The following is a 26,374-nucleotide window of genomic DNA, read 5'->3' as shown; positions in this document are numbered from 1 at the left end:
TACAGAATGAGCAATTTTTTAACATGGCAATAAAATTTCATTGTTGCCAACGACTGAGTTTAGTGATTTATCACCGGACATAAAGGGTTTGTTCACTTGTGCTGTTGGCGGGCTTTTTCCCTTCTTTAAAGTGGCTCTCCCTGTCCCTGTGGCTGTAGATGATGAAGGAGAATTGCAGACGAAAAACTATGCACGTGTTTGACTATTTACGTGGTCAAACATTAATTTCAATAAGAATTTTTACAGGAAATAAAACATGATAAAAAAGTTACATTTGCAGACCCATGTTACTGCACTGTGCATCGTCAAACCGCATTTTTTGCTAGAAGGTATTTTTGCAGTGCATAGAACTACATCAGCATATGGTTTCTCTAATGATGTGCAGGTTGTGGCGGATTTTTAAACCTGTATAACTTGGATTCCAATGAGCTTTTGGAGAGTCTTGATATATTCCGTGGAGCGAGAATTCATGGTATTCAATATTCGTCCCATAATGAAACTGTTGTGGCTTTTGGTGGGAAGCTGCTAGCTGTTGTGACACTCAATCGATCTCAGTCTGCTGTTTCAAGGTTCATCATTCGTTTGATGTTAGACTCAACAGATCTAAAACCAAATTTCTCTACCACGGAATCAGGTTGAAGATTTTGCAGAAATCAAGTGAAACTGACTGGATAAGGGATGCCAAATTTGTTAATGATGGAGATTACCTTGTGACATTAACTTCCCATAACAAAGTCTTAATCCAGAAAACTACCTCCAAAGCTGAAATCATTGAAGTACAAGGCGATGAGCAATGCATATTGTAATTCCAATTTTATATAAGTTATTAGTTTTTATTTCTAATTATTTTCTTTCAGGTATTGTGGTAAAATACTAGGAGATCATCTTTCACAGTTGACCATTCTAGCTGGGACTGTGTTTGGGAACATCCTCGTTTGGGCACCATCAACGTCTCAAAAGGATAAACACCTCTTTCACAGATTAACAGGTCACAATGTAAAACCAATTTCATGTAATTGTGTATCATATTAAAAACTAATATTTTGGTTTTATGCATGCTTGCAGGGTGTCATCTTCTCTATAAACTATGATGAAATTTCTCAAACAATCATATCAACGTCAGACGACAGATCAGTTCGCACTTGGAGTCTTCTATTTGAAGATGAGAAACCCAGCAGTTTTAACCTCTGGAGCCTGTTCCAGCGAGCGAAAATCCAGGCCAAGTATGAACTTTATGGTCATGAAGCCCGCGTTTGGAATAGCGTCGTTATGCGTCAAAATCAGGGTGACTCTGCGCTCGTAGCCAGTTTAGGTGAAGATTCTCGCGTTTGTCTTTGGGACTTAACGAGCGGCACTTTGTTTTCCAAATTTGATGCTCATCCTGGAACAAGCGTTTGGGCCGCTGTATGGGATCAATTACGAAAATTATTGGTTTGTTATGGACTACTAAATATGGTTATTTTAATAGATTCAATATCTTTTATCTCAGGTTACTGCCGGAGGAGACGGATCCACTAGAATTTGGAATGTCAATCATTTACAGGAAACAACTTGTCGTCAGCTGAAGCTTCCTGAAGAGGGCCAGGTTCCTCGTTTAGTTGTCGTTACATCTACTGGTTACTACCGCTACTTGGTCTTCAGTCAACAGGGCATCATCTACGGATGGAATACAGATACCCAGCTTTGGACGTCACTCTTCCAGGACGAAAGGCTCGGCAATGGCAGTGTCTTGGATTCAGACGGCCGTACGGTTATATTTGGAACACGTACTGGGGCTGTATTCGTGTTCGTTTCCGGTCCTTCGTTGGAATTGCTTACGACACATCAACTGGAAAAATCGAAAATTTATAGCGTTCATTTGGTCGCATCAGGGCAGTTTATGGCGTGTCTGGATAACGGTCGTTTGTTGCTTCTGAATATTTTTGATGGCAATGACTCGGAACCAAAGACCCGATTCTTTCTGCCTGAAGGCAAACAGCGTTGGCCAAGTTGTATTTTGGCCACCCAAAGTCGATTCATGATGGGCGATCGTGAAGGAAGCCTTCATCTTTATTCAACCAAAAAAGAGGTGGTTTTATGGGGTCGGCAAAAAGAAAAAATTTACACAGGGTTTAAATTTCTTATTTTTACACTCTCTGCAGACTCCTCTTCAATCGTTTCTGAATATCCATGGCAAAAATGGCTTGACTGATATCAAGAGTGATCCTCTCGGTCGAAATCTTTATTACACATCGGGAAGAGATGGTCGTGTAGGTCTTTGGCATTTAACTGACGACCAAAATAAGCTGGAATTGCTGTCACTTACTAACACGAGCCTTGGCTGGATTGCTCGTTTGCGCTGGATCAATCATCAGTTAACATACCTGGCTTTTCAAAGCGTAAGTGGTTGTCCACTTTCGGTCATAGTTGATTCAAATTTATGCTAAAAAATTTTATGACTTTCTTTCTAGGATCGATTCGTTGTGTGGTCGAGCCAGCAACAGAGAAGTCTTATGCAAGTGCCCTGTGGTGGAGGTCACCGTTCTTGGGACTTTGACGTTACATCTGACGTCACGCTCCTATTCATCAAGGACAAGCATATCTATGAGCATAGACGCCCATTGAGTGGCGTTTTCAGCTCTTCTTTGCCCGGCCGCTGCGGAGGACATAGTAAATCAGTGTGTCGGGGCAGGTTTATCGGATTTAATGAGCCACTCATCTTGACTGGAAGTGAAGACACCACAATGAGATTGTCTCGTTTGGAAAAGCGATCCGCTCAATCTTTGACCATCATAACCAAACACGTGTCCAGTGTAAGAGCTCTGGCTGTAAAACAACTTGGCGATCGATCTGGAACGTGGCTGAGTGTTTCAGCCGGAGGCAGAGCGCAGTTATCTGTCGGATTACTGACACTATCTGGCCAGGGAGATCAAATTCACGTCATTCACCATGATGTACGTACGCATTTTCTAAGGGGTTGGCTTCGCAGAACGACGAATAAGCCCTGGATTCATTGCGGTGATCATCCGTCACTCATACCTGACCCTGAAACCCGCTACATGGACGTTGATGTAGTAGACCGTGGCGATAGGAACTTCCACATTATCGCCGCGTGTTCTGATAGCTTTATAAGGTATATAAGCCTTGGTATCACACTTTTCAAATTGTTAGCCAAATTTCATAACGTCGTAGTGTATCGCTTTTACAGGATTTTTAGTTTAGCCCTGGACGGTTGTCGATTGGATTTGTTCCACGAATTGAGCTTCCACAACTGTTGCGTATTGCAAGTGAAAGTGGTGGCCGATGCGTATGGAAATTCCATCCTTTTTTCGACAGGGACAAATGGCCGACTCGCTGTATGGAACATCACTTTACTGGAAGAAGATAAAGGAATAGAACCCATAGGCAGCCTTCAGGTCCATCAATCGGGGATCAATAGTTTGGACTGTCAGTGGGTGGACGTTGATCGTATGTTAATTCTGACGGGAGGCGATGACAACGCCTTGATTTGCACCCAAGTCGAGATCAGCTGCGAGAGGAATGTGTTGGAATTAATCGATCAGCAAAAGCAGTTCCCCCACGCAGCACAGATTTCTGGTCAGTTCAATCCTTCTTTGGTGATGCGTGAAATAATTTTATTTATTAACAATTACTTTTCAATTGATCTGAGACTTCAGGAGTGGCCATGTTGAGCAACAATTTATGCGTGAGCGTATCACTGGACCAGCGTCTGATACTCTGGAAGCAACGAGACACTCAGCTGACGTGTCTGTCCACCATTTGCTGTGATGTATCAGACATTCAAGGGCTGGATGTATTTCCAGGTACGACCAAAAGTTTGGTCATGGTTTATGGTCAAGGTATTCAAGTCTTTGAAGTGGACGACTCGACTAGCGTTATTCAAAATTTAGAGTATCCATCTGCCACAATTGTCGACCCATTATCCGCTTAAGGTAAATAAAATTTGCATGGAAAGTTGTCATTCATCTCTTGTTTTTGTGTTTTAGTTGTAGCACTTTGCAGGTGTTTTATGTGGCCATTGCGTTTCAAATGCTTGGCTACCGTTACGTTTGCTGTTGTCCATCGTTTGATGACTTGATTCTTTCATTTTCTGTTCAAAATTGAAAAGAACGACGTTACTATCCGATGACGTGGCAAAACGGTGAAGAAAATGGATCGTTTGAAGGGATTTTCTTGCGTCATTGCAAAAGAAAAAAAAACAAGTTTCAGGAATGGAATTATTCTGGGCGGTTTTGTATTTACGAAAATGAAAGAGGAGATTCCAAATATGGAGGAAAATGTTGAAAGGGGCGGGTCGTGATAACATCCGCAACACGCCAGCTTGTTTGACAGGTTTTACCAGTGCACTTGGAGAAAGGCCTTTTTATTATTTTTATTTTCATCATTATTATTGTTTGTATGCATGTACAACAGCCGCACAAGACCATGGCGCACCCAATTTACATTTATTCAGCCTTGGGTTGTGTTCAGGCCCATGCTAGATGGAAACAAAAATCATTAACATAATAATCCAATTTGACTTTTGTGGGTTTTTAAATTGCACCTGGGCATTCTTGCCGGGTGGGGAAGAATGATTTTTTCCTCCCCCTGCATGCAGCGCGCACAGGTACGAAATGCCAAGATGATTCGATTTCGACGACCTCCAAATCTAATGAAAAAGGAAAATAAACACGCCTTGGAAGGTTGGTGCCGTCCTTTTAAGGTAACCTGTGACACAGTTGACCTTAACGGATGTAGGTGGCTATATTTCGTCATACTACACCTATATTGAACTACTTTACATATTCTTTTTCTTTTTTGCTATTTCACTACTGAAAAAAGTATAAAATTTTCTTTCTTTTGTAGGATTTCGAGCGTTATATTTACATCGTTTCCACCCAATTGGCCTTAAATGGACAGCCCAAACGTCACTTCCAACGGAATCGGTGAGTCCTAAAAAATTATTATTATTGTTATTTATTTTTTCTGTACTTTTGTTGTTTGCATGTCGATAGACATTTGTGATTGTTGAGAAAACAGTAGGGATATCAAAATGAATAGCCTTTTTTCCACCGTAATAGTTAAATATCTTATCGCCAAGCGCTGATCTTGATAGACATGGTGACATACGTAATACCTCGCAACAAAAAAAGAAAACGAATCTGATCGAAATGCAATTGCCAAAAGGGGATAGCAACTAAGCAAAGCAACTAACAAACACGAAGACATAAAAGGGAAAGTGATCAGCTGATTGAAGCGATAAAATGGTGCTTCTTTTTTGGTGAGTCGCATGGCCACGAAAGGCGCATAGAAACCACTTTGGTTCGTTTTTTGAACTGCTCGTTTCCATGTAACCCCCTTTTTAAAAAAATATATATATTTTCCGGCTAGCTGTCGGACAATATGCGCTTAGGACGTGCATAATACTATTATTATTTCTTTTCATTGGATCTTGTGCCCATTTTTGGATTTTTCAGGGGGGGGGGGGGAATTTAACAACATTTTGTAAACTTTTCCAAAATGCATCCGCCTCAGACTGTTGTCTATACTGACATCATCTGTGTGCTTTTTGCTTATCTGCGGAAACATTTCGTGTCCCGCCTTTTTAATTTGCCAGATTTGATTCTACCTGATGATGACGGACTGGCATTGAATAGGTCAAGTCGTGACGATGTATTTTTTATTTTTTGTTTGTTGAAAAAAAAAATTAAATACCCATCACCACACCTTTAATATCGTAGTGAATATTGAGTTTCTACAGCTATCCATCAGTGAAATTATAGATTGCATATTCATAGCAGTTGTCGGCGATTGCGACCTTAATCCAGCGCTTGTTGGAACACCTGCTGGCTTCTTGGTACTGTACCCTTTTTCACGGACATTTAACACTACTGTTCAGCCTGAAAGAGATGGAAGAGGTTTTTCTTTTTGAGGAGCTCAAAAGGAATTTACACAAACATACAAGGGCAATCTGCAATTCATATCAGCTGGCACAGGCACATCACCTGTGCAAGAAAGGATTTAAAAGCAAACAAAAAGAGGGGCACGGTCAATTCTCAACGTGTTTTAGGTCATCCGAATGCTATTTTCCAGGCATGCTAAATAACCTTTTTGTCCGTGTCTATTCGAAACACCTTGATTCTTTTTTTTCCTTTGAAGAATAAATAAAAATCCTTGATGGTGAAGTTCTTGGTAGGAAATTGTCTAGGACGGGGAGCTACTGGAACGTTCGGCTGTTGCTGTCACGATGACTCACTCTCACTAGTTTGTATTTATATGGGCCAAAAAAAATAACGAAACGAGGTCGGGTTATCCTTACCATCGAGGTCCTTTTTTTTTTTGCCTGTCGACAAGCGACCGATTGCCGTGTCTCCTTTTAACTCTTTTGCCAAGTTTTTTTTAAAATCTGCACTATTTAAATAAATTTTATTTTTTTTTTGCAGTTGATCGTTTTACCGTCTTTTTTTTTTCTTCAAAAAGATGATGCCCTGGAACGAGAGACTTTCTGTCGCCCCAAAATCTCCTCCATCTAGACGTGTTGAATAGCGTCACGACGTAATAATAAAGTAAGACCTTTTCCCTTTCTTTATAGTAGATTGATTATCATTATTGTAATTATTTTTTTTTCGAGAACAAAAGAAGAGTTTCTCGGACAATTACAATCAAATAGTGTTCCAGCTGGATAACAATGGGTATGCCATTTTCCTTTCGTAAGAGCACGTCGGCATCGTCTTATCGGACCTGGCCATCTATGCCCCCCATTCTTCATTTGTTTTGTTCGCTCTTTAATGACGCACGTCAGTTCCCTTTATGGACAAACAACTTAATGAACTGAGTTGGGGCAGTGGGGGGGAACCTCACGTAGTAAATATGGTTAGAAATTGAACGTTGTACGCAGGGAATTCGGAGACCTTTTGTTTCCAGCCTAAAATTTATTATTCGCAACACAAACTGTATATATCCTATAATAAATGTTGTGTAGCAGTGTTGCAGTTTTAAAAAAAAGGCGCAACAATACCACATGGGTGGGTAGAAAAAGAGATTCAAAGGGGTCACGTGATCTCCTCCCAGACAAGAAAAGTCGAAGGCCGTATATATACAAATTTCTCTCTCTCTTCATTCCCTCCCTCTTTTTTTTTTTTTTTTTTAGATATTGAGAGCTGCATTTTGTGCTGGGCCCCCATGTCGAGAGAGACTGCCCCGCAGACGGACCAACGGAGAAAAAGCTCGCAGCAACGTTTCCCAGTCGAGTCATTCTCAAGTCACATTCAGACCGGTGTGGAAGAGCTGCATATTATCGTCGCGTGCGCTTTCAAACAAAAAAAAAATACCCCGTGCAATTCTCGTATTTCCATCAGCTGTCTTCGTCAAAGTTTAGTCTGCACCTCCGTCCATCAAGACTCGGCACCTTTTGCGGTAAAAATCAATGTGGTCAGCCAATCAGCGCAAAGAATTGTTTCAAAAATACTCACGTTTTTTTTTTGGTTTTGTTTTATTTTTCTTAATTTAGTTCTCGTTTAACGGGCTAATTATCCTACCACATTTGCACAATATGGCTGGACGTCCAAGATGGCAGGTAAGAGACACAAAACAAACGAAATTCAATTCAGATCTTATTCTTGTGTCTGTCTGTTTGTTCGAGGGTTTTCCATTTCTATTCATCCCTTTTTTATATTTGTTCTTTTTGTTCGCGTGTTGGGAAAAGAAATGCGCTCGCCGGTGAGCACACCTTATAAGGACATGATAGCAAGCCTTCTGAAGCTTTAGCGTTGAAGCTTTTTTTTTTTTATTTTTTCATTGCATTTCCCCCCTCCAGTCCGGCCATATCACCGGATCCGAGCGCTTGTTTCTTCGCATAGTTCGATAAATACATTTTTTTTTTTTAGGGGAAAAGAGTTGCAGGGCATTCGATAGAAACCAGCAGGTCTTGCATTCCAACCATAGCCGTCAAAGACGTTTTCATTTTCTCTTGGCGACGTTCAAGTAAATATTGTTTGAAATTTTCGTGAAAATCCAGGACTCACGGGAGCGTTGAGTATAAATATTATAGTTTTAAGGCGTTTGTTGTTGAGATTTATTTTTTTTTACGTTGAATCTGGGGGAGACACCGGATGACTCACAGCCGGAAAAGAGTTTTTATTTTATTTTCTTGACCGCGTTCGAATAGGTTTAAATAGAAAGAGGCTTTTGTTACAGTACTTCCTTTTGAATTTTTGTTTGTACTAACCCTTAAAAAAAAAAAAGAAAAGAAAGAAGAACACACATTCTTCGTGAAATGTTGTGTTTATTTTTTTTTTTTTTTGAGGTTGTTTAAAATGAATTGTGTAAACAACCGGGTACCGTAACCATCCGCAACTTGGTGTTACGCAAGTTTGCTCAGTTTATTTTTAGCTGGCGTCACCATCTAGTGGTAGCCGATGAAAGTTGACCTCCTTTTCTTTCTTTCTTTCTTTTTTTTTTTTAACTATTTTTTTTTAAGTGCCCACTTATGCGATTAGCAACAAGCAAACTAATGACACTCACAAAGAAAGACAGCACACATTCATAGAGGTTTTTTTTTTTTTTTTACATACATAACTTCATCCGGCTTTCAAAGTCAAGATGCGATTCTTCTTTCATTTTTATTATTATTATTATTTTTTTGCTCCTTTTAATTTATTCATTTCATAAGACACTTACAGTTTAACGGACAGTTTAACTCTTGCAGTTAATATAATTAAAACAAACAATGAAATGAATAATTATACATGAAACGTCATTTGTGAAAACAGAGAAGGAGGATAGAGGCAGAGGGCAAATTATTTAAGGACAGTGAGAATGTGCGTCTTTTGGCGGTGCAAAAGAGTTTTAAAAAATCAATTTTGTTTTTTTGTTTTTTAATCGTGAAAATTTAATAGTGCAGATCCCTAAAATTATAGAGCACGCTGTGAGTGGTGTGTAGTAATAGACCTACGATAGAAAACCTTTTTATAGCTTTCTTGTTCGCAATTAGAATTGGGCTGCCAAATAGTTACGAGTGGTTCAAATGAACCCGCCCTTTTTCTTTTCTTTTTTTTTTTTAATTTATCGGCACTGAAATTAAAAAAAAAAAAAAATATGCTAGTCTGCCAAAAAGGGAAAGAAATTATTTGTCGATTGTATCCTTTTCTTTTTTCAATTTTTAAATGTCAGTTTCTTAGTTGAAGATAACAAAGAAGAGGGAGTGGGATTACAATTTATGTTTGATTGCTGATTTACCGCTATCGTTTCTCTTGGGTGGGCTCTCTTTTGTTGTTGTTGTTGTTATTTCTCACATGTGCCGGGTATTTCCGAAGGCTCCGACGCCGGCCTGTGAAGCTCCTTTGTTAAATCCGGCTTGAAGTCCAATGTGTCCCTCGTGGGCGCGTAACTGTTCCTCGGTAAACTCGCGTTCGTTCTTTTCGGCCATTTTGGGACCCAGGCGGGGACCCGTGTATTCGGGATGTTTCTGCGTCTATACATGACATCATCGTCATCATTTGTGTGTGTTTGAAACGACAAAACAAAGGAAGGGCGATGAGTAATTTTGCGGGAATTCACGCCATCCCAACCCATGTCGTGAAAAATCATTTCTGATGTGTACGAAGTGTGCAACATACCAATCGACTCAAGGCGTAGAGGCAGAGCGTGACTTGCGGAATGTTGCGACGCTCGTACAAGTCCGCTGTCTGAAATATCTCTTCTTCTGGAACGCCATACTTTTTCAACGCCGTTTGGAACCTGCGTATTTCGAAGAAACAAAAAGAAGGAAATGGCGCATAGTTTAGCCCACTTTGTTAACGTTCACGTATTTTCTTTTTTAATCAAACGGGAATGTGTCAACCGTTTTTGTTTATACATTTTAATTTTTTTTTGGGGGGGGGGGGAAGGAATGGAAATGTCTTAATTTAAAATGAAAGACGTGCTCGAAATTAGATTGTGATTTATGGTCGAAGAAGAGGACGTGTTTTATTAGATTCTTTTTTGTGTTTCCGCTTAGCGTCTTTCAAATTTGGCGCGCTTGCACTTAATCTAAACTCGTTTAACGTGTTTGAGCCTGGCCGAGCATCATCGCACATTTGCGCCACGGCTACCATCTCCGAAAATAGACAAGCTCTTCCTTCTTTTTTTTTTCTTCTTTCTCAAACTGCTTAATGCAACAGCTGCCTACGATCCTCTTTTTAGGGGAGAGATTTAGGGAAGGAAAAGTGAGAAACTTGCCATCCGTGCGCACACACACACACACACACAAAATCGTTAAGGAAAGTGACTTTTATGCGTGCGGCTGTGGGATGCGCTTCTCACAACTTTTGCCCCCGCCGATTTCCTTAAGCAAAATGTTTATCGTTCGTCTTACGCGCTGACAAATTGTAATAACGTTTCGTTTCGTCCGCCTCACATGTTGAAATGATTTTTCTCTTTCTCCTAGAGTCGGAAGTGCTTGACGTTTGTTCGATTTAAAACAACAACAAAAAAATAAGAGGATTGAGACGTTTCTTACCTTTGAATGTTCTCCATCAATTTGAAACTGCCGCCGCTCGTTTGAATCTTGTTAACTGAGCCGGGGGCAATTTTGTTGATCAATTTGCACAGGACGATTCCATCGCGTAGTAAATCCTCGTACGGCTGGCCGGCCAATTTCTCGCCCAATACGGCTTCGATCCAATCAACAATTTCTTGTTCTTGTTCTTTACTGCGGCCCTACGTTCAAAGAACAAATGTTTGGAACATTAAACGAATGCGGTTCGCCATGGCGCGCGTCAAGTTGACGTTCATGGCTTGACACTTTGATGACAGTGTCGCGCACACATTTGATAGATTTTAAAAACAAAATGCCGACTTACCACCATTTTTAAGGTATTAACGTCGATGTAATTTTTAAAAAAATGAAAACTAATCAAGTGAACAAACAAAACAAAACAAAAAAATGTGTTGGAAAGAGAAAGTTTGAGATGAGAGCGTCGTGGCGGATGAGCGAGGACTAGATGGCTACCGGAGAAGTGTTGTCGGTTATGTAGCCGTCAAGCTGGGCGGAGAGGGGAAAGCTCCTCTCATTCTTGTTCAACCTTGGACGACTGCCATTTCTTTTGCCCGCGGGAGGGAGTGATGGAGTCTAATGTTGAGCCGCGTGAAAAACAACATCTTTTTTTTTCTCTCTCTCTCTCTTTTTTAAAAGAATGTGTCTTGATTTTTCCCCAGTGCCATATAAAAAAAAACACGAGGAACGATTGACAAATTAATGATTTCACATGCTTGTCGGAATTGATACTAGCGCTTGGTTCTAAAAATGTTTTGAAAAACAATTGGAGGTTGTCAAAAAATAAGGGACAGTTGGCGCTAATTGTTGGTGAAATTAATGATTTTTCGATTAGTCTGAAATAGAGGCCTGTGTGTATGCGAGCGAAATGCGAAGCGCCGATAGGTTAGCTCACGTCATCGACACAAGACGGAACGCAGAGTACCGGATCCCCGAAACAGCGCCGTAGTTCTATTTTTAACCGTATGACATCCGCCGTGACTTTGGATTTTTCCTTTTTTTTTTTTGAATTTTCGCTGTGTATGTATATCGCTGGAGAATCCGCATACAAAAAGAATCCGATTTTTTGTTTTTTTCGTTCAGATTCTAACGCTAGCGCGAGTGTGTATCATTGAAACCCAAACAAATGTTGTAAAAATAGAAGGAAAAACAAAGAGAGACTGAAGCGTTATTCCGCTCATTCAACGCTTCCTGAAACTGTTCCAGGGCATTCATTAAATGTGTACATGAAGACAACTGGAAATGGATTGTTAGTGAACAATCTAGAAACAAAACAAAAAAAATGTGTGCTCGTTTATAATCCTCGATCCAGCGCTTGCTCAATGACATCATCCAACAGAGCCAGCAGCTTTTGCTGTGTGCTCTTAACGGAAAAAGCTAAACTTAGAGTTATTTCTCTGGCGTTTGTTTTGACACGGGCGCATGGCCGCTGGCCTCGGCTTGAAAATTTATGTTTTCATTACTTTGAGGCTTTTTTTTTCAAACGCGCAGATGAGAAATGTGCGATGAACGGGATGAGTCTCGCTCGACACGTGCGCTAAGCTTCTATTTCCGGATATTAAAAAAAGATATTTTTCCAATTTTATTTTTGTGCATGTGTCATCGAATGCTCGAATTCGTTTCATGCACTCATTTCACTTGGCTGTTTTACAGGCACTCGGTAAACGCGAGCCGGAACAGGAGCGCGAAGCTCAAGCATGGATTGAAAGCATTACCGGAGAGCGGTTCCCTGAAGGTGATCCAAAAGATCTATTACTTAATTATTTGTTTTTTTTTATTGATTGACTTGTCAACTTACAAGAAGGAAATTGCTAGATAACAAGTCCATCACCATTGGCACTTGTCCAACCAAATATTTCTGTCATCGTGACTGATGGTTGTTGCTTTCATTATTAGGTGTCTCTTATGAAGACGCTTTGCAAGATGGTGTTATCCTATGCAAATTGATGAACATCATTTCGCCCGGCTCTATCAACAAGATCAATCCGAGCGGTGCTGGTCATTTCAAGATTTGCGAGAACCTTAACAAGTAATTTGGAAATTGAAAAATATATAAATGAAGACACACTCGCAATGCTTACCGACTCTGCTTTGAACAGGTTCCAGGAGGCTTGCAAGAAATACGGAGTCCCTGAAAGTGACATTTTCCAGACGATTGACCTGTCTGAGAAAAAGGATATTGCCATGGTTACGTCAACCATATTCGGCCTGGGCAGCGCCGTAAGTCAAACCGTGTCCAACTATTACGGGTAAGATGTCAAAACAAAAAAATGATTCTGTTTTCGTTGTAGACCTACAAGCACCCGGAATGGCAAGGACCAAGTTTGGGACCGAAACCGTCTGAAAAGAACCAACGCAATTTTTCCGAAGAACAATTGAAGGCTGGCCAGACTGTCATCGGACTACAAGCTGGAACCAATAAAGGCGCCACCCAAGCCGGTCTAAACATGGGAGCTTCGCGTAAAATCCTTCTAGGCAAATAAGCGGACGAGAGGAATGTTTAAATGGTCAAAGTTAGAAAGAAAAAAAAAAACCAAAAAAAAATTGCAAACAAATCTATGCCAAACTGAAAGAAAACAAAATTATTTCTATGCGCTTTTTACTTTTTATTTCGTCTGTTTTACCTCTCGTCTTAATCCTTTTAATTCGCATAAATAGCATCTACCGTTCTTTCGTCACTCGTTCCACGGAAGATGTTTTTTTTTTCAAAGAAAATCAATAACCCCATTTGATTAATAACGAAAAGACCGAATGTATTAGTAATAGAACAGAAAAAAAATCGAAGCAACAGAAATACACTGAAGAAGTAACTTAAAAAAATCAATTCACCCAAATATTATGATCCATTAGGGAATGAATTAAGAACCACGAAAAAGAAAGAAAAAAATGATAATAAAGAAAATCACATGTCGTTGCTAGGATACACTTAGGATACACTTAATACAATGTCAAATCACACAGTCGAAAAATTACTTGTTGCGACGGGTATAAGTGCGTTTAGTAGTGGCAGCAGGTACGGCCATTTCATCATCCGATGCAGCTGCCGCCGCTGCTGCTGCTGCTGGCTGTTCAACCAGTTTCAATCGACGAGACTTGGATAGCGTAGGCCCAGTTGGAGATGGATCTGTCGACTGTTGGCCAGCAATAAAAGCGACAAACACGTCCGAATCAGAAGTCTGACGAGTCATTTAAAGAAGAACATCATTCTAAAAGGGTGTTAGACAGAAACGAGATGATTTACATACCAGGGCATGAGCCCGTTTGCCACGTTTCGGCTGGACCGATGACGCTGAAATGTCAGTCTCTTCTTCCTGGGCAACGACAAGCTTCTTCCGGCTGGCCGGTTTCTTCTTTTCAATCTCGACGGCGGCGGCAGGTGGAGCTTCTTGTTTGCCTCCACGCTGGGCTTTCTTCGTCCCGATAACGGGCGATTCGTTTTCAGTTTCCACCGGTTGCGGCACTTCCTTCTTCTTCCTGTTACGCCCCGTTTTCATCTTTTCCGGCTCTTCCGCCGCTCCGTTCTCTTCGCATAATTTGCCTTGCTTCGCTGGACTAGCCGCCGTATCGCTTTCCAATCCGTTGACCACTTTCAGAGGCAATTCCGGCGATTTGGTGGCCTTTTTCGCACCACCGCCTTTCTTCTCATCGGATGTAGGCGGAGTTGCTTCTTCCGCCTGGCCACGTTTATTGGCCCGTTTGGATGCAGCCATTTTCGGCGGCTCAGCTTCCGGAGTTTCGGCACCTCCCTTCTTTTTGGCCGGTTTCTTCTTCTGATCCTCAGCTTCATCAGCTTCAGCCATTGCGGCTTCATCGACGTTGGCCTTCTTTTTAGCTCCCCTTTTCTTGGGAGATATCGGTCCACTTCGTTCCGAAGATTCATCGTACGATTTGACTGGATCCGCTTTCTTTCTTGACGACTTTCGAGGGCCTTCCAGCTCGACCGCTTCTTCTTTTAATTTCTTAGGTGGACTCGGCTCAGAATCTTCTGGAAGCGACGCGGCCTTGCCTCTTTTCGTAGTGGCTTTCTGTGCCTTTTCAGCTACTTCTGGAACAGCTGCTTTCTCTTTTTCTTCCACCGACTTCTTACTTATCGCTTTCTTTCCCCTGGATTTCGTATCTCCAGCCGCTTCGACTTCTTGCTCCGCTTCATCGGATTCTCTCGCCACTGGAACGCCCTTCTTTCCACGTGTTTTCTTAATTGGAACAGCTTCCGGACTCTTGGTCGTATCTTTCATTTCTTCAACAGCGGGCGTTGCTTCCGTCTTGGCCTGTCGTCCTCGGCCCCTCTTTTCTTTAGCGTCGATTACGGGAGCGGTGGGAGGTTCAGGCTGGACACTCGGTAACGCCTCTTCATCCGTCTTGACGGCTTTATCTGTTCCGTCTTTGGTTGCTGCTCTTCCACGACCTCGTTTCTCTTTAAGGTCTGACTCAGCTTTGACTGGACTGGCCGATTGCTTGCGTCCGGCTTCGTTCACTTCGTCGGTCGAAGCCTTTCCTCTGGCACGGCCTCTTCTGACTTCGAGAACGGGCGAAATTTCATTCGTTTCGCCGACGGGCACAGCTTCGGCTTGTGGAGGATCAACTTTCGCCGCTGTTTGCGGCGTGGAATCGGCCGAGGTAGCTTTCTTTCCTCGCCCTTTTTTCTCTTGAACTTCGGGTTCAGGATGTGCAAGACTTTCAGCTTCTTCCACGGCTGGTTTAGGTTCTACTTTAGATTTGGGTCCCATCCTAAATTTAGGTCCCATTTTGGGCTTAGGGCCAGGCTTGGCTGCTGGTTCATCATTGGCCTGGACTACTGGCGACGTAACAACGGGCTCTGATTTCTCTTCGGTAAAGGACATGTTCTCCTCTGGCTTCGACACGGGTTGAGCCTTCTTTCCACGACCTTTCTTCTCCTTGGTTACGGCAACTGGAGTGACGGACTCGGGTTCAGTTGCAAGTTCTTTTTCGACCTCCTCTTGCACATGGTTCTCTTCGCTCGTTTCTTTTTTGCTAGGTCTCTTTCCACGTCCTTTCTTCGCTTCCACAATTTCAGCTTCTTGTGGTGAAGGTTCGGCAACACTTTCGACGTGGTTATCCTCGACAGCCTCCTTTTTAGCTACGGCTTTCTTGCCTCGTCCCCGTTTCCCCTTGACCTCCGCAACATGTTCCTCGGGTTCGATTTCTGCAGAAGGATCAGCCTTCTTTTCAAGCACTTCATCAACGTGATTATCTTGGTTGGTTTCCTTTTTGCTTGGCCTCTTTGCTCGCCCTTTCTTTGCCTCAGTTTCTGCAACTGGAGCTTCAGGTGACACCGGAGGATCAGCATTGGCAGCAACATCTTCGACGTGATGGGCTTCGATGGCTTCCTTTTTGCCAACAGCTTTCTTTCCTCGTCCTTTCTTTCCCTTGGGTTCGGCAGGGGGGACAGGTTCTGCAGATTCCGATTCCCCGACTGGAGTCTCATGTTCAGCAATCGCATCGGCAACTGTCTCCGTAACGTGGTTATCTTCCGTCGATTCCATTTTGACAGGTTTCTTTCCTTTTTTACCCTTCGGAACGGCAGTTAAAGTGTCAGTGGCCGCACGATTAGTTACTCCATTTTCTGGCAAAGTTTCTATTGTTTCTTTCACGGCCACGGCCACGTCTTCGTCCTCTTTAGTTTTGGCTGCAGCAGAGTTTGCCTTGTCTTTTGCTTTAGTATTCGCTGGAGCTTTTCCAGGTTTCTTCTTTGAAGGATTGGGTGAACTCTGAGCCTCAGGTACCACTGCCGGTTGTGACGCGTTTTCGCTTTTGGTGTCTGGATTTTCCATCTCCAATACCCAGGTATTGTCGAAGGCTCCAGTAGGTGCTTTTATTTGATTTTTCACGTTCGTCTCTTTGGCGTAGGTATCCGCCATTGCATTCGCATCTACAAACACGTCTTCTTCTTCAGACTCGGAGAACTCTAAATTGGGTCTTTGGTCTGGATTTTTCATGACGTTCAGTTTGGTAGGGATAACAAAGGTAGCGTCACCGTCACTAGACGAATTCTTATTTCTGGACGTGCGGCTGTCGTACGGGGTTGACGTATTAGATGCTGTGAGACGAGCTGCTGAAAAATCGACTGTTAAATTATGACCTGCAACGAATCCGTCAACTGGTGTTGTAGCTGCAACGCCTTTCATAGGCGTACGTGGAATTTCCTTAGTGGGAAGAATGGGTCGAAAACCCTTCTGTGTGGATACTAATTACAGGCAATTGGAGTTGTCAGTGAAAGAAGAAATTATTTGGGGTTTGGTGTTTGTTTACCTATTTTTGCAGAAGTTGTATAGGTTTTTGGTTCGACAGCTAAAGGGGATGCAGCAGCCTTTGGTTTAAGAAAATCTGGTTGAATTACATCTGTGCCAGATCCCAGTTTAGTAGGTGGTGTCCTTGGCAATTCTTTACCCTTATGAGGTACAATCAGCTCTGGATTAACAGGTTCTTCTTCGGCACTAGACCCTGATGAGTTTGGCTTCCGAAGTTGATTCTTTTCTGCGGCTGTTTTAGGTTTTAATAATCTGATCTGTAGAAAAAGAATATGTAATTTTCTCAATAAACTATTTCAAATGCCAAAAATATATTTTTTCTACAGTCAGTTATGAATAAATTACCTTTCGAACAGCTGCTTGTATGTTGTTGGTTCCGTTATGTCTGCTTTCCAACTTCGAAACTATTGCACCAAGAAGGCGGCAGTTTTTTTTTGAGTCAAGCAAATCGTCTCCCTTAAGAATCAAGTGACCAAGTTCCATACGCTGAAGAAAACTGAAAAACAGTTTCAATTACAGAAAAAAAAATGCATAAAAAGAAAAAAAAATTTACAGACCTTTGAATTTGTTTTAAAACAGACGTTTTTGGTTTGCCATCACTCAGAAGCCACGCTGAATCGTAAATTCGAAAGAAAATCTTGTACACGTCTAAAAAGTCGTGGGTATCGAGGTCTTGAAATTTTTTCCCCTTACCGAATTGAAAACCAAACAGATTTTCAAGATTTTTTAGGAGCTCAGATTCGACTGATTCCATTTGCTTGGATTTAAAACAAAAGAAGAATGAAAATAGGAAAAACAGCAATTCGAATGTTCTACCGTTTGACACAGTTGCCAATTCAAGAAATTAAACGAAGGACGTCATGTCACTTCGTAATTTTTTCAGACGAATCACAACAAAATAAGACCAGTGAGCGCCTGAGCGGTTCGAGTAAGCTAACATACTAGAAACGGAAATTTGCATAATTTGAGATCGGAGTCAGGCAATTTTGCATCTTGTGGAACATTTGAATTTGTCGATCATCATTGTACACAGCGGTTGTACGTAATTGTTTCATTACATTTTATATATCCTTTCTGGTGACTACGCCGCTTCGTTCACCTGTTGAGCAATTGTCTAGAAACAGGGGATTTCCTACAATATCTCTCCTTTGTTTCAGATGGATAGCTCGCCGCAGCTAAAAATCCGTTGGAATAATTTTCCAGTAACAGTGTCATCATCTCTTGAAGCACTTCGAAACAATGGTGATCTGGTTGATACAAGCTTATTTTGTGAGGGACACAGATTCTTGGTTAGTTATTGAGCCAAGTTATGTTTAAATTTTTATATTTGACTTTGTAATTGGTCGTCTTTTGCAATCTGTTAGGCACACAGGGTTGTTTTATCAGCCACTAGCAATTATTTCAGACAAATTTTCAAGGAGATATCTTCACCCAATGTGGCAATTGTTCTAAGTGGTTTGAACTACCAAGATATTGATGCATTATTGACGTTCATCTATTCAGGGGAAGTTTCTCTCTGTGATGCCCAGCTCCCTTCTTTTCTCAAAACTGCAGAAACCCTACAGGTATATATGGAAACAATAATTAATTGCATGCATCTTTGGTTAAAACATTTTTTGATTTGTCTGTTTTAGGTTAAAGGACTAGGACCAGAGTGCACTTCTTCATTAAGCAAAAGAACAGACAGCAATAAAAATGACACCAGCATGCAAGAGACGCAATTTCTGGCAGCAGCTCTACAAAAACCTTTGTCTAGTAAAAGGGCCACTCCACCACCTCTTCTCTCAGTTTACTCCTCTGCACTCTCAGTCACGCCTGTTACTACGACCACCAGTGTTACCACAACCGCTTCCTTACCCAGCCTAGATCTGAGCCTAGCTATCTCAAATTTCGCCAACAGCGCTTCCAGTAGCAGCAGCAATCCTTCCGATGTAGGTCTGAAGAAACGGAAAATGGCTGAACCCCCGGATGGCTATTTGAAAACGGAAATGCCAGAAGAACGTCGAACTGAGCATTTAGCAATGACCGACATGACTCCTCCAAATTCCATAACCAATGACGAACTTTCTGAATCCACGCAATCTCGCCAAGAACTTGTAGTACAAGAACGAAATCCCCCACCCCGAGCAGACCCGACACCCAGACCATATCAATCTCAATGTCGAGGTATGAATAACAGATTAGTAATACGAATATCATTCACATTTTGTGTCGGTTGGGCTGTGGCATTTGTTTATTAGGTGAACGTCCGAGAAATGCCCGAGTACCTTTCTGTCCGCATTGTGGCGAAGATTGTCACAACATTTCGGTCCTCCGTTATCACGTTAAAACTACACACTCTGAACCAAATGGCTGCCTCTGTTGCTGTTTTTGCACGGCTATTTTCAACCTCCACTCATCTGCAGAGTATAAGCAACACACGTTGGATACTCATGGAGTCAAGTACACTTGATTGGTGGTCACGACATCCAATGGAGGCTTCTTTCTCAGTCGAAGCACAAAAAAAAAAATAATAATAATAATAATTAAAACTTTGAAGGAAAAAGGCAAAACAATTTGCAAAAATGTTATTCCATCTCAGTGATATACTCCTATAGTTACGTAACTAGATCGTACATATTCATTAACAGCTACTTATATATCATACGGATTTAAATAGTGATTAATACCTTAGTACCTGTATTCATTAAACTGTATATTTTTAACTCAGTGGGGATCGTGGCTTACATTTTTCGTTGGTCTGTCAATACATATATATTGATTTAGAGTTTCGTGCAGGTCTGCCCGGTGAAGAAGTAATCATTTCCAAACGCAGGATTCATAAGTAGGGATCATATTCTTGATGAGGACGAAGGCGGCAGATCCTCCACTTTTCTCCAACATTTCCAGCGTCTCCTGGATCAAATCGCCCAGATTGGAGTTCTTCTGCTGCGAGTAATCTATTCCGTCGCCCTGATTGACTATTGACAAAGACCGTTCCATCAACCAGTACAAGGTAATCATTCAAATTCCTTATCTTACGATTGATTGATTTAAACAAGTTGAGAATGGGCAATAATGATTTGTAATAAGGTAGGAACGCACGGCCGGACTCCTTTGAACAGGTGGCAATCAACTGGATTATCTTCAACGTCGAGCAGATGACACGAGGATTACGAGTGTTTAATGCTCCTGTTTTTTCGTGCACAGACAGGTCAAGAAAATAATTTCTACAAAATCTGGTATTATCACTCTTGCTAATGGCCATACGTCTTAAAGGTGGAATGATGACAGGTAGAAGCGGAGTAATCCGGTCTGGAGCCCTGGTAATGAGATCTTCTGCTCCCTTGCGTGCCAAGAATTCGTGCGGATGTTGAGTCTCGCACAAGCCGTCGAGAAAGAGAGGCAGGTAATGTTCGTAGTCTAGAGTATCCAACTCCACCTATTTAGTCAAGGTCGTCTATTAACATTCGACTCGTCTCAACTTCTTGCGAAAATAATTTTTTTTTTTTTCCGTTGTGCGTGACAAATGGGTGGCGCCTTGGCCGTTGTCCTTGAAGCCAAACGAGTTCTAAATTTATTACGTAACGGATAGGACATGGGGGGAGTAGGAAGAAATCTTAAATGGGAATTTGAGTTTCATCCATTGGCGTGCAATTTTTGCTTCGTATAAAATAGCCAACAACCAAATGATTGAACTGTCAGTGATCATGGTACCTTGCGTTCTCTCCAAATGACCGTTAGGCACGATCGTGTGTATGGCTATAAACATTTCGTGCTATCGTCAATGAAATGCTCCGACCTCGAAAAACTCTCGCATCGAATAACGTTCGATATGTATATTCGGCTATCCGTCTGGACAGCGTAGACGACTTGATCACGACAACTTCGAGTTGTAATTCTTTTAATAGAGAAATATTCCCATAGCAGGAGCTTTTTATAGACGATGAATTTCCATTTTTTGTTTCTTTTTTTGGTCATCTGATAAGGTAATCAGACGTGTGTCGTTTCTTGTTTGAGTTTTCCGCACGAACGGCTAAAATTCCTACACGCCAGTCGGGGCCGGTTTAATTTTGAAAACTGTACCTTCCATCCTAGCCGATAGAGACGACTTTCGTGGACGATGCAGACGGGCAGATCACCTCGCTGATAAATCCGCCGGAATGCCAATGATGGGCTAGGTCGTTCGGCGAAAACGTTGACCCTTTTCGGAGGCTGGACACGACTCTGCGATGCCGAACGGATGGTAAACGCTGGAACAACAGTTGAACTGGATTGTCTAGCGGAACGTATTTGATGCGGCTGGCCACGACGACCGCTCCTTCCATCGCTTCCGCTACTCGAACGGCTCGATCCTGATTCCTGCTGATATGGCTGCTGGCCGGCCTGACGCATTGTCAAAGACTGGCCATCGTTTCGTTCGAACATCTTCTCTTATACGACACACACACACACACACACAAAATAGAAGAAGAATGTCCTTGCTGGGCGCAAAAACAAGAGTCCAGCTCTTTGGTCACTCGTTCAAGACATGCGACTGAGTGGTGGTCGCCAAAGAGATTACAAGAAAAAAAAAGGAAAAAAGGCATCCAACGGGACTGCTTGATCGATACTCCTTGGTTCACCTGGACTTTACATCACGACACAGCGATCCGTCTCGCGATGGAGGGTGGTTATGGGAACGTTAGTGCGCAACCGCTTCACGGTAAATTTTTGTCGGTCTGTTACTGCCCAGCTAACGACCAGCAGCTCTAAAAAAACAAACACATGGAGAAAATTGTTTTATAATTTTCTTTTTTTTTTATTGCAATGATTTCAGACTAAACCAGTCAGCTGATGGCCACATTCAAGAGGGCCAGGAAGAAAGACAAAAAAAAAAGGCGCGGCTGTTCCCGTTTGAAATAGTGTCGTCTGCACGCACCCTCCGAGTTCCCTGCACGCAAACGGCGTCCATCAGGACTTCTGCACGGCAATAGTACGGTAAATCTACTTTTATCATTACCGTGATGACAATGATTTTTATTTTAATATCCTTTACTGTAATGTTATAATGATCAGGGAACTTTTCCTTCCTTTATCAACTTTGAACGTCCATTTTCACATACGCCATTTGAAGTAGTAATCAATTCAAAACTTGCGTTGCTCTCTTTTTGGAACAATCGAAGTTCCCCTCTTGCGTCTGTCCAGACCCCTGTCTATAAGAAATCTCGTGTTTTTGTTTTTTTGTTTTTTGTGTTTCACCCCCATTGGATTATTATCTCAATGCGTCGCATTGACTGGAGGGTTATATCGATCTATAGGGGGTTAATGTATTCCTTGATAGTAATACGAAAGGTAACAGTGATACTGTAAACGTGAGTACAATGTACAAAGGTCCGAAGGGGAAGGAACCATGGGAGACTCTTTGAAACAAAAGCCCTTTTCATCGGACCCTTGCAGCTCGTCATGTGAATGACGAGAAAAAGAAAAGTATACACACAAACATCAATTGCTATGTACATATACACCGTATAGAACGATATGGTTTATATCTATACATGCAGTGACGTAGAGTGGAAAGGGAATAAGTAATGACAAGCTGTCGGGCGTACGATTCGATATAGTAGTTCAGTAGACGTATAGATTGTTACGTGAGCATTGTCTCGATTTGAACGAAAAACTTATCATCCAAAGCGGACAGCTCCGTTCTATATGCACCTAGACATTGTCCAGCACGTTACAAATAAAATTGTACGTCCTATCTCATTTTTTTTTGTAGGGTGGGTTACACACGGTTTTAGAGCAAATGGACGGATCGCAATAAACGTGTGTGTGCCGTGTACTGTAAGAAAATATGATAACATTATCATGCACGGAAATGTAAGATTGTCCCGATTTCAATCTAGTGGATGATTAAGATTTATTAACCTCATAGGCACACCCATTTCGTGCCGTGCCGACAACTTGTATTGCGGTAGACGTAGACTGCGTCACTAACACCAGTAATATCACGTCATTTTTAATTAGTTGTGAATTCGTCGTATACAAAGGGAAATATTTTTTTCGCTTTAGAAGACATTTTTCAAATGTAGACGCATATTTTGTTGTTGTTGAGGCAAAACAAAAGAATCCCTTTTTCTACAGGACGTGTCATTATGCCTGCCAAAGATTAAGTTATAGACTAAGGCTAGTATTTATTGCTGTCGTTATTTACCGATGTAGTCACGTGAGAAGGCTACGCGTGCAGCTCAAGGCGAACCAAGCTTACGAAATCACACTAACTTAACATTGCTGATTTATCCAAAACATTATTTTCTCTATTCGCTAAGTAACGAAATCTAATTTTCAAGATCTGTGTTCGGTACCTAGTTCATTCTTCCCGCTTCGTTTGTATTTCGTATTGGGTATCATGCCTTCGCCTTTCTCTCTCGTAGCCTATTGCTAAACAGGCAATGGTACAGTTACTGACCGCGGGACTATTCACGCAGCTGAGGCACGTGACGACACGTGATGCGACTAGAGGTCCAACAAACTTTAGATCATTATGATTTGAGTTAGTTCGAACTCTTTTACCTAAATAAATAACGGATTATCATTCCAAACAGTTAACTGAATATGCAAATCAGAATTCATAGTTTCCCTTTCTGTTCCGTTTTGCCAATCATTACGTCAGGAACTTGCACAAAATGGTGCTGATGATTATTTTCTAGGGTTTGAAAATAACATTTCGTAACATTCATTTCATAAACTCTCGAAAGTTGATGGACTCACTTGATATTCTTACAAAAGACACTCCACCCCTAAAGTTAGTTGTACCAATACACTTTGCTGCTGATGCGTGTGGGCACGGAATATGTCGTTTTCCAGATCCATTAAGGCACCAGTCTCTACTCTCCAAAAAGTTCAAACAAAAACCCTGCAAACATGTCAGAGGTTTCCCTTTTTTTCTCGCGTTTGTCTACAGGGCAAAAGCCGTTAACCATCACTACAGTTGGTCGTTTACTTAAATGTAGAGCAAAGGCCAGCTAGCCAGTTGATTCTTTTTTTCTTTTAATACAGAGTTTCATGTGACGGCTCGGCTCACGAGGCTTGCTTCCGGCCCGCCTTCAACTACCCTTTCGAAAATGCAACAACACGCCATTCACATGTCAAGAGATTTCAATCAACCTCAAGGAGTAGTTTTATTTCACTAATGTATTGATCTTGGTACAGATCTTTATTGGTTATTCAGTTTTGTCTTGTGTGAAATGTTAACAATCAAAGCTGTGACAGAGATTTACAAGATATTAACATTCGATTTACTAACAACTATGGCCTCGCGTCGTACACTCAACAACTCCACCCATACTTAGCTGCTGGTCTTCTGTTTTCCCAACTGACCAAGTCCTACTAACTTGGAAGGTATAGGAATCGGCAAATTCAGAAATTTAGCTGTTGACAGCAGGGCCAATACGCTTGTGCGTTAGCGTATCGAAAGCCGTGACACCACGGACTCGTGTGTCGATAGGATTGCTCATAATGTCTGCCGTTAATTCATCTAAGCCAATTTCCTTGTCGGATTTGGCTCGCTTGACAGCGTCGTCAATGACCTTGACGAACGTTTTGGTCGATATCCTGCCAGATGGAAAAAGTAAAACACGATGAAAGAAATGGCAATAATAATCAACTGGTTAAACTTGTACGGTTTACCTTGAGCTCATCGGCAGTGGCCAAGTCGGTGGACAGCATACGCTCGCGGAATCCCGTAATGGGGTCGCGAGTCTGTCGGACTTCTTGAATTTCATCACGAGAACGGTATGACGTTCCCGGATCGGACATGGAGTGACCGGAATAGCGATAAGTAACGACTTCCATAACCATAGGTCCTTTACCAGTTGCACAATGATCAATGGCAAAACGAGTTGCTTCGCGCACAGCCAAAACGTCCATTCCGTCCACCTGGAAATGAAACAAAAGGTTAAATTCTTCAGCGCTGACCAGTACGTAAATCGAATGTAATACCCAAATTCCTGGGACGTAGTCTCCGCGGGTGTAGTAAGCTGTGCTGGCAGAAGCACGGTCCACCGACGTACCCATGCCGTAGCCGTTGTTCTCGCAGATAAAGATAACGGGTAATTTCCACAATTGCGCCATGTTCATGGCCTCGTAGAGCTGGCCTTGATTGGCTGCGCCATCACCGTACAGGGTCAAACAAACTCCATCGGTTCCTTTGGAGTAGGGAGAAAGGTTCAATTAGAGTTGAGGACAGTTTCTGAGTAGTAAGAAGGAAATTAAATCCCCCATTTTACCTTGATATTTGAGAGCTAATGCGATACCGGCACCCAAGGGTTGTTGGGCCCCAACGATTCCATTGCCACCGTAAAAGTTCTTGACGTACATGTGCATTGAGCCACCTTTGCCTCGTGCACAGCCGGTACTGCGTCCAGTTAGCTCGGCAAGAACTCCGACTGCGTCAACGCCCATTATGTAGGTCCATCCGTGAGCTCGGTAAGCTGTAATCACTGCATCATAGGACCTCATTGAGGCTCTCATACCGACACAGCAAGCTTCCTGCAAAAATAGGGAAATTAGCTTTCAATCCGAAGAGATGTTAGAAATCTAACGAACTTGTCCAGAATAAAGGTGACAAAATCCTCGAATAATTTTCTCCTTGTATAAATTACCGGCCGCTGTTTCCATCCTTCGGATCATTTGCATATCTTTGTAGTACTTTAGGGCATCTTGTCTAGAAAGTGTCACGGTTGTGGCTGGTCCTTCTTCTAACTTGTGCAGTTTGAAGGGCTGTTTTATGAAGAAAATGATTTAAATAATTCAGGGTAGATAAAAATGAAGAGCATACAACCTTGGTGTCAAAAGTTGCCTCAGTGTTCAGCCCATTCTTGGAGTAGGTGAAGAGCGGTGCAAGAGGATTTCTAGATAATGAATAACAACATATTTAGAGTCTACACATTCTATACTTTCAGAGTGTATTATATGGCTAATTTGGGAGGGCATGCCAAAGTTTACCATAGAAAAATCGAAAAAATCTATGACTGCACTAGCAGCCCAACCAGCTTGCCTAACATTCACCTAAAGCTCACAAACCAAATCCACGGAGGCAGCAAAAGGAAATAAATAATATTTTTACATTTCTTCTTAAGAAAATGAGAAGCTATTTGGAGAATTTTCTTACTCCTTCTGAATAAAAACTTATTGGACTACATACGTTTTGCTGGTGCACCTGTCTTCCAAGACACCTCAGTGTAACCGAAAACATTTTCGAGGTTTGTTCTTTGTTATTTATACAACGAAGCACACAGCAAAAACCCGGATACTATTTTCAACTCTCTTAATGGGTCGAAAAAGTCTTCGGGATAACCTGCGAATCGTGAAAAAAATTTATGTCGGCAGAGAAGAAACAGCGTTGCCTGATTTCAGTAGCTGTTGCCTAATGAAATTTTGGATTCGTGATCGGGAAGAATAAGTCATTTTTCTCCTTTCGTTGAACTAGCAAATTGGAGGCCAGCGTTTCCTACAAGCAGATTTATCTGCTAAAAAGAAATAAAAATAATACAAAACAATATCTGTTGGCCATTTGATAATCGATTCAGGCTGTCTGACGTCATGCCATGTTGATTAAGCCAGAGCATGGTTT

General features: G+C 41.8%; 7 protein-coding genes across 12 annotated transcripts; 3 read left to right on the top strand and 4 right to left on the bottom strand.

Moving 5' to 3' along the window:
- The first annotated feature begins 104 nt into the window (after positions 1-104).
- Positions 105-6,545, top strand: LOC116921650 (WD repeat-containing protein 6). 2 transcript variants are annotated; one of them, XR_006645423.1, is made up of 13 exons: positions 105-329; positions 386-569; positions 635-802; positions 858-996; positions 1,066-1,431; positions 1,490-2,068; positions 2,142-2,378; positions 2,451-3,112; positions 3,188-3,576; positions 3,657-3,932; positions 3,987-4,702; positions 4,846-4,925; positions 6,423-6,545. XR_006645423.1 is itself a non-coding variant. In XM_045172296.1 (10 exons), exons 1-10 carry the CDS (start codon positions 257-259, stop codon positions 3,929-3,931), a joined length of 3,072 nt encoding a protein of 1,023 aa, XP_045028231.1. In that variant the 5' UTR covers positions 105-256; the 3' UTR covers positions 3,932-3,961. The 2 variants fall into 2 exon arrangements, 1 of the variants encoding a protein (XP_045028231.1); XM_045172296.1 differs by lacking the exons at positions 3,987-4,702; positions 4,846-4,925; positions 6,423-6,545 and having other exon boundaries at positions 3,657-3,961.
- LOC116921657 (muscle-specific protein 20) lies at positions 6,456-13,388 on the top strand. 3 transcript variants are annotated; one of them, XM_045172312.1, is made up of 7 exons: positions 6,456-6,545; positions 7,130-7,410; positions 7,490-7,555; positions 12,167-12,248; positions 12,410-12,542; positions 12,613-12,733; positions 12,805-13,388. In XM_045172312.1, exons 2-7 carry the CDS (start codon positions 7,162-7,164, stop codon positions 12,994-12,996), a joined length of 843 nt encoding a protein of 280 aa, XP_045028247.1. In that variant the 5' UTR covers positions 6,456-6,545; positions 7,130-7,161; the 3' UTR covers positions 12,997-13,388. The 3 variants fall into 3 exon arrangements, with proteins under 3 accessions (XP_045028247.1, XP_045028245.1, XP_045028244.1); XM_045172310.1 differs by lacking the exon at positions 6,456-6,545 and adding an exon at positions 6,653-6,671 and having other exon boundaries at positions 7,130-7,395; XM_045172309.1 differs by lacking the exon at positions 6,456-6,545 and adding an exon at positions 6,653-6,671.
- Positions 8,613-10,982, bottom strand: LOC116921658 (muscle-specific protein 20). The gene is made up of 4 exons (XM_032927994.2): positions 10,821-10,982; positions 10,478-10,677; positions 9,597-9,717; positions 8,613-9,451 (listed from the first exon to the last, which is right to left on the bottom strand). The coding sequence occupies exons 1-4, from the start codon at positions 10,824-10,826 to the stop codon at positions 9,269-9,271; spliced, it is 510 nt and encodes a 169-aa protein (XP_032783885.1). The 5' UTR covers positions 10,827-10,982; the 3' UTR covers positions 8,613-9,268.
- On the bottom strand, positions 13,184-17,619 carry LOC116921648 (titin). Of its 2 annotated transcripts, none has more exons than XM_045172295.1 (5): positions 17,340-17,619; positions 17,128-17,278; positions 16,784-17,039; positions 13,759-16,718; positions 13,184-13,644 (listed from the first exon to the last, which is right to left on the bottom strand). In XM_045172295.1, the coding sequence occupies exons 1-5, from the start codon at positions 17,534-17,536 to the stop codon at positions 13,483-13,485; spliced, it is 3,726 nt and encodes a 1,241-aa protein (XP_045028230.1). In that variant the 5' UTR covers positions 17,537-17,619; the 3' UTR covers positions 13,184-13,482. The 2 variants fall into 2 exon arrangements, with proteins under 2 accessions (XP_045028230.1, XP_032783870.2); XM_032927979.2 differs by having other exon boundaries at positions 13,184-13,689; positions 17,340-17,618.
- Positions 17,620-17,664: 45 nt separating this feature from the next.
- LOC116921654 (protein abrupt) lies at positions 17,665-19,549 on the top strand. 2 transcript variants are annotated; one of them, XM_032927987.2, is made up of 5 exons: positions 17,665-17,820; positions 17,940-18,071; positions 18,147-18,347; positions 18,417-18,948; positions 19,023-19,549. In XM_032927987.2, exons 2-5 carry the CDS (start codon positions 17,940-17,942, stop codon positions 19,232-19,234), a joined length of 1,077 nt encoding a protein of 358 aa, XP_032783878.1. In that variant the 5' UTR covers positions 17,665-17,820; the 3' UTR covers positions 19,235-19,549. The 2 variants fall into 2 exon arrangements, with proteins under 2 accessions (XP_032783878.1, XP_045028243.1); XM_045172308.1 differs by having other exon boundaries at positions 17,683-17,859.
- On the bottom strand, positions 19,465-21,189 carry LOC116920105 (parkin coregulated gene protein homolog). Its single transcript, XM_032926162.2, has 4 exons — positions 20,848-21,189; positions 20,032-20,203; positions 19,804-19,953; positions 19,465-19,742 (listed from the first exon to the last, which is right to left on the bottom strand). Exons 1-4 carry the CDS (start codon positions 21,187-21,189, stop codon positions 19,582-19,584), a joined length of 825 nt encoding a protein of 274 aa, XP_032782053.2. The 3' UTR covers positions 19,465-19,581.
- A 2,727-nt stretch (positions 21,190-23,916) lies between these two features.
- LOC116921652 (probable pyruvate dehydrogenase E1 component subunit alpha, mitochondrial) lies at positions 23,917-26,151 on the bottom strand. The gene is given in 8 exon segments (XM_045172313.1): positions 23,917-24,329; positions 24,331-24,354; positions 24,430-24,678; positions 24,742-24,947; positions 25,029-25,290; positions 25,348-25,521; positions 25,583-25,647; positions 25,942-26,151. Coding segments are annotated over 8 exon segments (1,197 nt in total). The 5' UTR covers positions 25,997-26,151; the 3' UTR covers positions 23,917-24,167.
- Positions 26,152-26,374: the final 223 nt, after the last annotated feature.

This window comes from Daphnia magna, linkage group LG4 (genome assembly GCF_020631705.1).
Source record: "Daphnia magna isolate NIES linkage group LG4, ASM2063170v1.1, whole genome shotgun sequence".
In the NCBI taxonomy this organism is placed as follows: Eukaryota; Metazoa; Arthropoda; class Branchiopoda; order Diplostraca; family Daphniidae; genus Daphnia; species Daphnia magna.
This window is presented reverse-complemented; position numbering and strand designations above follow the sequence as displayed.